The sequence below is a fragment of the Lactuca serriola genome, chromosome 5, assembly GCF_051521515.1.
Source record: "Lactuca serriola cultivar US96UC23 chromosome 5, Lser_US96UC23_V15, whole genome shotgun sequence".
Lineage (NCBI taxonomy): Eukaryota > Viridiplantae > Streptophyta > Magnoliopsida > Asterales > Asteraceae > Lactuca > Lactuca serriola.
Genome location: NC_136412.1, coordinates 255027707 through 255037861, shown reverse-complemented (window position 1 = coordinate 255037861; position 10155 = coordinate 255027707). Strand labels below are relative to the sequence as shown.

The 10155-nt window shown below is 37.9% G+C and overlaps 1 protein-coding gene across 1 annotated transcript; it reads left to right on the top strand.

Moving 5' to 3' along the window:
• Positions 1-1105: 1105 nt before the first annotated feature.
• LOC145050395 (uncharacterized) lies at positions 1106-1644 on the top strand. Its single transcript, XM_078998652.1, has 2 exons — positions 1106-1522; positions 1639-1644. The coding sequence occupies exons 1-2, from the start codon at positions 1106-1108 to the stop codon at positions 1642-1644; spliced, it is 423 nt and encodes a 140-aa protein (XP_078854778.1).
• The last annotated feature ends 8511 nt before the right edge of the window (positions 1645-10155 follow it).

Below are 10155 nucleotides of genomic sequence, written 5' to 3'. Positions count from 1 at the left end.
AAAAAGCCTATTAATTTTAGCCCAAAAAAACTAATATAGCCCAAAGCCCATTTGGATAATTGGAACTTTTGATCCAATTGGAGAATGGCCAAAAACGTGCAGCAATAATCAATCGAGTGGTCGACGATAGCTGCAATTAGCAAAACAGAAAGCAAAAAAAAAGCCATCGAACACAGGAGTTCGACTTCGAGACTTCGACTGACGCATCACGCACACAGCCTCACGCCTACACCCACGAATCCGACTTTTGCTTGGTGTTTGATGCTTCCATTGTTAATTCCTTCTAATTTCTTGAGTATCTTGTTGATTGAGTAGCAAAAATCGATTCCCAATTGTTGAATTCGACTCCAAGCCCAACCTAAGAATGAAACAAGTAAGTGTTTGAAAATTGAAATCTTACCAATTTGTTTACTGTTTAGGTTGAAATTGCTATGTTTTTATCTTGAATTGGTGAAATTGCTATGCTTTCATTGATGTTATTGACTTATTGATTGATTTGGTGAAATAAAATTGCTATGTCTTATTGTCTTTATTGAAGTTCAATTTTGATTTGGTGTAATTTTTATGTTTTTATTGAAGCTATTGGATGATTTGGTGAAATTATTAATTATTTAGCTTAATGTTGAATTGTAGGTTACCCTTGGTGGTTTTCTTACCATAAGACCAAGACCTAATCTTAATGAAAGTGGTGAAGGATCTTCCCAAACACCAATCACCAACCAATCGATTCCTTTAGTTTCTAATGCAATTCCACAAACACCATGCTCTAATGAAACTAATGATGGTGTTGATTTGAAAGATCTTCCAAAGGACCCGGCGGATAGGCCAATGTTTACAAGTTATGCCTCAAATATAAGAGATGATGTAAGAAAGGCATATTTGCTTCAAGGACCTTGTCAAATAAGGCTACACAAGTTTCTAAAAAAGAAAATAGGTGATAGATTAAGAAGCTTCGTTCCTTCATGGTTTGATGATTTTGATTGTTACGACCACAAAGACCAATAGATTTCACTTTGAGGTTGAAATCTTCAACACGGTGGTAGATATGCAACTGACAGAATACCGAGATCAATTTAGTGAAACAAGCACCCAGTTACTAGAATACATGGGTGCTTTGAGCCCATGTGATTCATTTTCACAATTTGACAAATCAAAGTTGTTGAAGTTGGCTAAGTTGTACAAGTATGACATTGATGATTCGGATTTGATAGATCTTGAAGGACAACTTGAGATATTTTACCATTCTTCCATCAAAGATGAGCGTTTTACCACTTTGAAAGGAATTTATGAGCTTTCTCGTTTGATGGTTAGTACGGGGAAACATCGGTCTTATCCTTTGGTTTATAAGCTTTTAAAGTTGGCTTTGATATTACCCATAGCAACCGCTAGTGTAGAAAAATGTTTTTCGAAGATGAAGCTCTTGAAGACCGACTTGCGCAACAAGATTGGCGATGAATTTTTGAATGATGTGTTGCTTTGCTATGTTGAGACCGAAGCACTTGTGAAAGTTGAGAATGAAAAGGTAATGAAACGGTTTCAAAAGATGTCTGTACGAAGAGGACAAATTTTAATTGTAATAGATGATAAATTGTTGTTATGTTTTTAACTTCTGTGTAATGGATCGTTTATTTGTATTAGACGTAATGAATTAGTTTTTGGTTTTATATTATGTTTGACTAAAAAAAAAACTCGGCAACTCCTATTGAATTGTCAATTCAAGCGTCCGTCTCTGCTTCTATCTTTCATAAACTTATAACACAAAAGAATCTATTTTTTGAACTGGCCTAACCAACATAATTTGTTTAAAAAAAGTATTAACATTTACTAAAACGATAATTGAAATAATTAAACGATAACTTAATCTTAAAACAATTTCATTCGCTTCACCATCTTATATGCTTCATTTATTTTTACAGAGCCTAATATTCAAATCAAATATACAGTTTTAGTTTTCCTTTATTTTCCACTTTTGAATAGATATAAATTGAAGAAAAAAAAAAAGTAGATCTACATGACAAATTAAATGACAAAATATAAGACCTTTTCTTGTTCTTTCTTTTATAACAACACATGGGTTTTGGGTCTTCCGTTTTACACAAAATTCCATAGAACATATGGACAAAAAATTGCATGGCCAACCAGCCTGTACTCTTATCAAGTAAGTACATACAAAATTGCACGTTCATTCCAAAATTTGAAATTGTATCAATGATATCAATGATATCCTTAAATGATATTTTACTCAAAATGTTAACTTTAGAAATTTTTGGTAATTTTATATAGGGACGGGACAATGTCCACAACAAATAACCTAAGGATAACATTAAGACGATATGAAAATTTGGACTAGTGTTGTGACTTTTTTGTAAACTAAAAAGACAAAAGTTGTAATTTAGTCTATGTTTTATTGTTTATGCCGTAAAATACTCCTTGCTTTATGTAATTTTTTTTTTCTAAAATTCCTATCCAAATTCTTTTTCAAAAGTTTTTTATAATTCACATATCTATTTCTATCTATTAAAATGCTATATAAAGATTTTCATCTGCTTTATCGTTTTTAAACAAATGTCATATTTGAAAGTGATTAATGTTTTGAAAATTCCTATAACTTGTTTTTTTTTTTCGTGTCGTTTAGTTATGGAGGTGCGGTATAGGTTGTTTTGGTGGTGGGGGTTAGATGATTACCCGATGGATTCGTATTCTGATTAGCTGTTCCTGTTTTTCTTTTTTCTGTGTTTATGCATTTGTAAAAGCTTGGTTGGAAGACATTTTCTCCTGTGGTTGGTGACATATTTTGAATTTTAGAAATGCTCATCTTGTTTCTTCTCCTAGACCAAGGATGGCAGAGATTTTCATAAGTTTGTCACGTAGTTTTATTTATGGTATAATGCTATGTCTAAGAAAACTATTAACCGGGTTGGATGGCTTCAAAATCCTCAACTAACTATCTCTTGATGTTTATATTTTTGCTAGCTCCTTGCTAGTTGTTTTGTTTTTTCAATAAAATATGCCGTTCTAATAAGATAAGTTTTTTTTTTAAAATAACAAACATAATTTCTAAATTTACATCGAAATGTTAACCACATTGAATTTATAACAACATATGCATAAAATAATCATGTAAAAAATCAGTTTGTTTTTAAAGTTAACGAACAAAAGTTATTAAGGAAATCAGATAATATATATGTAACACCCGTTTTCAAGAATGGATAAGTTGATGATAAAAATAAGTTAAAGGAACAACTTTTGAGGAAAACCATATGTCACAATGCGACGCACGGAGTGCCACAATGTGACATGGCAATTGAAGAATGCGCACTTCTGATGGACACCACGATGTGGCATCAAGGGTGCCACGACTTGGTGAACGTTGCAGCGTAAGCCCATATTTTTTTATGTTTCTTCCATATTTAAAACCATTAACTCATGATTTAGGGCATCTTTTTCAGTCTCTAACCTCCCTAAACGAAACTCTAGCCTCCATGGAAGGTTTAAAGTTTATTTGCTTGATTTTGGGCTTGTTCTTTAGACTTTGGCAAAGCTTGAGGATAGAGGGTGTTCACTTTGGTGCAAGGAAGCAAGGAGCAAGCTTAGATCCAAGATTTTCTTCATATTTTTAAGCTTCTTGGGGTATAAAGCTCAAACCTTGACACTTATTCTTCTAGATTTAAATTTCGGGTCATTTTGTGTGGTTTTGGTCCCTCTCTTGGATGCTCTTGGAGTTAGAGGAACTCTAGAGCTTGTTATGGCTCCCTTATGGTAAATAGTTTTTGTAGAATGAGAAAAAGGAGCCATTTTGGAACCACCTTGTGTCCATGCATAAGTTTTGTTCACATTGGTGTAACACCTAGATCCATTGGTACTTAAATTTTTTCCAATTTTAGCATTTTAAGGTTTGCCACGACGTGGTGGGGAGGCACCACAACGTGACAAGTCAAGTCAAGTTCGCGAATTTCATTTAAGACGCCACGATGTGGCAGTATAGGCGACAGTGTGGCAGTTGGCAAGTGACAAACCTATTTTTCTAGGTTTTTTTCCCTATTTAAAGGAATAAGGAGCCTAGGGGTTGCTCACCCACAACCTCCATCAACCTCCTTGATATCTGAGAAACCCTAATTTCATTTCTCTCATATTTTAAGCCCTTTTGGTGTTCTTTGAATCCATTAAAGGAAGAAAGAAGAAGAAGTGAGCTAAGATTCAGCAAGCTAGTCCTCATCCTTTATTTTGTCACTCTTCTGGACCTTTGTAAGCGTCCAAGACTCGATTTTTATCATGATAGGTTTCTAGATCTTATATTTTATCCCTAAATCTTCATGTTCTTGTGGGTTGGAGTGATGGAATCTCATAAAGTTTGCAACTTTATGAATCTCATAGATATTTGACATGGTTGTCCCTAAATCTTCATGTTCGTGTGAGATTTCCATGGAAAGCCCCTTATTTTGACTTATTATGGCTTCAAGACATGGATTAGACATGCACGTCTATAACGCACCAACTTTTATGTTGGTTTTGATCTTAGAAACTAATCTAGAGGAAATGAGCTACAAAGTTTTTGGAATAAGTGCTTAATGGGGATAGTCATGCCCTATTTAACTCATTTGAAACCTAGGGTTTAAGATTTTGACCGTTTGGGTGGTCTTAGCGGGTAAAATTGGTAACTTTATCCTTCTAGACCTGGTTTTGGACCAGATCTTAGCTTTGGAGCTCATAGGATCGAAGAAAATAGCTTAACCCATTATTTTGTTGAAAACCCAGTGCCCACAGCGTGGCATTAGGTCACCACGGTGTGTGCGGTGGGGAAAATCATGACAGACTAGTTACTGGAGGGACACGACGTAGCCATAGGTGGCCACGATGTGGCGGTTGATTAAAATCAACGTTGACCATTGACTTTTGACTTGAGTTGACTTTTTGTCAAGCACCTAGTTTGGAGGAAGAGCTAAGGGTTTATCTGGTTTAATTGAATTGGTGGTGCGTAGCATCGTTATTTTTTAGTGAGAGAAGTAGCAGCTGAGCATTTTCTGTGACATGAGTCTTCTCACTACACTAGTGGGTCGAAGGCACCAATGCAAACCCACTAATTTGTATATGTAGGATGTATGTGTCTATATGACTATTACTGATATGATTATATTTTATATGCATGGAGCCAATTGAAGCTCGGAGTCATTATGGACTCAGGGTTGATACAGACTCAGGGTTGATATGGACTCGGGGGTCGATATGGACCCGACACAGCCACACGTTGTTGCATGGAGTCATTAAGGACTAGGGGTTGATATAGACATGAGGGTTGACACAGACCCGACACAACCACATGATGTTATATTTTGTTCACATATATGATGTATGTGGTATCTTGGGGAAGCTCACTAAGATTTGTGCTTAAAGTTATGTTTATGGTTTCAAGTACTTCTGGTACAAAAGGGAAGGGCCCGAGATGATGGTACAACATCCCCCTCATGTTTTCACAGTTATGATTACTTTTACTTTGATGTTCTAGATAGTTTGTATCATGGTTGTTTCTGAGACATTTGATGTATGAAATTAATGATTTTAAAGATGAAAAATTTTATCACTATTTTGGGATGTTACAATTTGGTATTAGAGCCTTGGTTTGAGGGATTCCGGCACAATTTCGGGTGTGTCAGAACTCAAACTAAGGAAATAATAATCTTTTCAAAAGAAAAATGAATTTCTAAAAGATTTTAACACGAGCTCAAGTAATTGATTCCTAAAATACCCATACCCGTGTGTTATGATAATATGCCATATATGTGAGTTGCGTGCTAGAGTAAAGTTAAAGATACCTTTAGGAATCATATGATAGAATTGTATGACTTGTATGATGCCTTATAGCCTAGGAGAATTGGATGTTAGGTGTTACTTGGGATTGATATCGGCTCAGTTAATTACTAAGTGTATGTTTTAAAAGTCGCATACAATTATAATCATATAGCCCTAGAATGATCGATTTAGCCTCATTATATATTCCTTGTTTGGTTGTGGACTTATGGTAGAATCATTATTTAACAGTCTATGTGATCCCATTTTGTGTACAACACGCATGCATAAGGCAACCAACAGTGATGGTTGATATTCTTAGTATTGCCGATGTGGTCAAATTGAGAATTCCTAGGAGAGCCTAGGAGATGTCATAGTAGGATTTATATGTTGTTTAGAATATGATTGGTATACCGATTTAGTGTGGTGACTTAGAGAATTCAGGATGGTTCTTGTGGAAAGTACAGATAGGTGTGGAAGGTAGTATTGGACCCGTACTACTGAAAGCACCCGATTTGTACTCAAGTTAAGGACGATCATGGAGATTATAAAGGGGAATGTAAAGTGGAAGTTCCCTTAAGTTTATGTTGATCGTTTGTATGTTTTGTATTTCAGTTGAGTATGGTGACCACTTGAGGAGGAGCTTCTAGACTTGGTTCTGGCTTTGGTGTTGAACCGTTGGACGAGCGACTACATGAGTTTATCACATCAAAGATTACTAGTGGTATCATGAAGGCATCCCCTATGATTTTCGATACTATCAAGGAAAGGATTATGGAGATTTTGGATGAGCGACTTAGGGCCCTTTGGACAGAGATCGCTACGGAGTAGATAAGAGCGTGGACTCCCTCATTTAGGGAGTTCAAGGACTATGGAGCTACAGATTTATTTGGGGCTAAGGACCTTATCGATGGTCGCCGCTAGATCGATGACATGGAGAATGCTTAGTGGACGAGTTTTTTTCCTTGAGGGGCAAAGGTAGGGTTTGTATCCTGCCTTCTGAGAGACCAAGCACATGAATGGTAGCATGAGGTCGTTCAATCTTTGGGATCTACGATGGTGGTGCCCATGACGTGGGAGGATTTTGTTACAAGATTCCATGAGGAGTTTGCACCAACGATCGAGGTAAAGCAACTGGCAAGGGAGTTTTAGGACCTTCGTCAAAAAACTATGATTGTGGCAGATATCATCACCAAGTTCTGTAAGAGGGCTCTATTGGTTCCACAGTATGCCGCAGATGAGGAAATGAAGAAGACGAGATATCATGACATGTTGAGGGATGACATTGGAGAGCTTGTGAGCTTTTTGGAAGACTCTAATTGATATGATTGCAAGGGACCGTAAGTGGGAGATTAACCTGGAGCTTCGAACGAAGTGCAAGCCGGAGCAGGTGCAGAAAGCGGTAGGCCAGGCTAAGAAGTCAAAGACTTTTGATTCATACACTAGAGGCCAGTAAGGTCGAGTCCATTGCAGCAAGTATTGCAAGCCGCACAGTAGGGGATGTCGATAAACAGGTTAGAGTTGTTACGGACGTTGGCAAACTAGTCATATGAGTAGAGATTTCCCCCAGGGCACACTGATTTGCTTTCATTGCAATTAGACTGGTAATAAAAATGCAGATTGTCTGAGGCTGTCGGGAAGGGCGGTGGCGGCACCTACTCTAGCCACCTTGAGGATTATGAATGGCTGCCAGGGCAAGGCAGAGGTACCTGTAGTGAAGAACAAGGCATTTCAGTTGACGACTAAAGAGGTGATAGCAGCGCCTGATGTGGTTGTGGGTATGTCTCCTTATCTTATTTATTATTATTTCCTTTGTTTATACTTATGTTTTATCTGATCATGTATAGGGACCTTCTTAGTCAATGGTATGACTACTCATGTTATGCTCGATTCGCGAGCTACCCGATCTTTTGTATCTCTTGCACTTAGTTGTAACACTAGTGTTCCATGTATTTCAAATTTCTAGGTGTACGAGATAGGTACATCGGGCGTAGGCGTTTAAATGAGGATCACGAGTTCCTTACATACGTTGGGCGTAATGTTGCAGAAGGAAAACCCTAAATTTTATGGTTTGGACCCTATTTAAGGAGCATTATGGACTCAGACCCTTTCTTAACTCCAGCCTCCATCTCTCTTAGCCTCCATTTCAAAACCCTAAGTGTGTGTGTGTTTTGAATCCTTGGAGTTCTTTTTTGGTGTTCTTGGTAGTGAAGGAAGACCCTTGGAGTTATGGTGTTTCACTCAAGCCTTTGGATCGAACATGCATCTTATGGAGGTATAAAGCTCCAATGTTGATGCATATTTCTTTAGATCTAGCTATATAGTAAGATTTGTTCATCAATGGTCCCATAGCCTTGAATCTTGAGAGTTTAAGCAACACCGTATCTAACGAGGAGGGTTTCCTTCCATTTTAGAGTATGGTGGTTCATAAAAATGGGATCGTGGTCTTTCCTAATCATGCATGATGGATCTATTAAGCCTTTTGGTCATGAATAAGACATAGATTTCGATTTTGGACTCCTTTTATACATGCAAAGGCATACCAGGTTGCGACTCCATAAGTTTTTCAAGGTTGACCTGTATGCTGGGTGTTACAAGGCGTATGTCGGGCGTACGCTCAAGAAACCCTTTTTAGCCATTTTGAGCTTTGGGTCACTAGGGAGTTTTGGGATTTTGATGGTTGGGCCATGTGTGGAGGGGCAAAATGGTCTTTTCCCTTAGTAGGATAAATCATGTTTTGGACCATTAATTGTGGGTTAAACCCTGATTATCGATTAGGGTTATTATTGGGTTATGATTAGTGTGAGGAATCATGTTAGCAGCAACTAGACTGTGCGATATAGTTATCTTCTGTCAGAGGTGAGTCTTCTCACTATACCTATGGGTCAAAGGCACTAATGTCAACCCATTATTTTGTTATGTAGAATGATAGATGTTATGTCACTCTTATATGTTTGTATGACCGGGTTCAAATACACCCCAGAGATGGGCCCAGTATTGTATGATCGAGTTGAAATAAACCGCTGGGTTGGGCCCATTATTATATGATCAGGTTGAAATAAACCTTCGGGTTAGGCCCATTATTGTATGATCGGGTTGAAATAAACCCCATGGATGGGCCCATTATTATTTGATCAAGTTGAAATAAACCCCAGGGTTGGGCCCATATTTGTATTTTAGGCTTGAATACGCCTCAGGGATAGACCCAAATGTATGTTTGGCATTTGGTACTTTGGAGAGCTTGCTAATCCTTGTGCTTATAGTTTATGTTCATGGTTTTAGGTACTTCCGGTATGAAAGGGGAGAGCCCGGTGTGATGGCACAGCATCTACCCCTCATGATTTCCGTACTTTTTGGTTAATTGTACTCTGATATTTTGATATTGTATTTGGTGATGGTTTTAGAGATAATTGATGGATGAAACTATTGGCTCTTAAAATTAAAAATTCTATCAGTATTACTGGGTTGTTACATAGTAAGAAGTTTAGTGATGCTCTTAGGATCTTGGATTATCTATTGTAACTAGAGATTGATGATGACCACTTAGTGAGTGCTTTTAGGGTTCATTGAGGGTGTGTTATGAATCTACTCAGCGAGAGATATTCAATTGATTTGGTTCTGATTCCATTGCGAGGGTCAAAGGTTATTATAGGGATGGATTGGTTGGGTCCTAATAGGGCCATGATTGATTCTAAGCACCAGTTAGTGAGAGTTCGAACCCCAACTAGGGAAGAGCTGATTATTTAGGGTGAGGGTGCTCAGTGTAGATCAACTCTTTGTTTAGCCGCGAGGGCTAGGAGATATATTCAACATGGTTGTTCTGGATTTTTAGCCTATCTGGCAGACACTCGAGTTTGGGGCGTGGTGACTATGAGTGATGTGCCCATCGTTCGGGATTTTTGTGACGTATTTCTTGAGGATTTGCCTAGAATGCCCCCGAGAGGAAAGTTGAGTTTCGGATTGACTTAGTTCCTAGTAGGGCCCCGATATCCAAGATTGATTTGCAGTAAGGTTGCCATTAGATGAGGGTCAAAGATGAGGATGTGCAGAAGACGACCTTCAGGACTCGTTATGGTAATTATGACTTCATGGTGATGCCCTTCGAGCTCACCAATGCACCAGCAACGTTCATGGATATCATGAATCGGATATCCAAACCGATGCTTGATCGGATGGTGATTGTATTTATTGATGATATCCTAGTCTACTCCAGGACCAATGAACATCACGAAGATCATTTATGGGAGGTATTAGAGACTCTGAGGAGGAAGAGTTTGTATGCCATATTCTCCAAATGCAAGTTTTGGTTGCGTGAGGTGCAGTTATTGGGGCACATCATCAACCAGAAGGGTATATTGGTCGATTAGACCA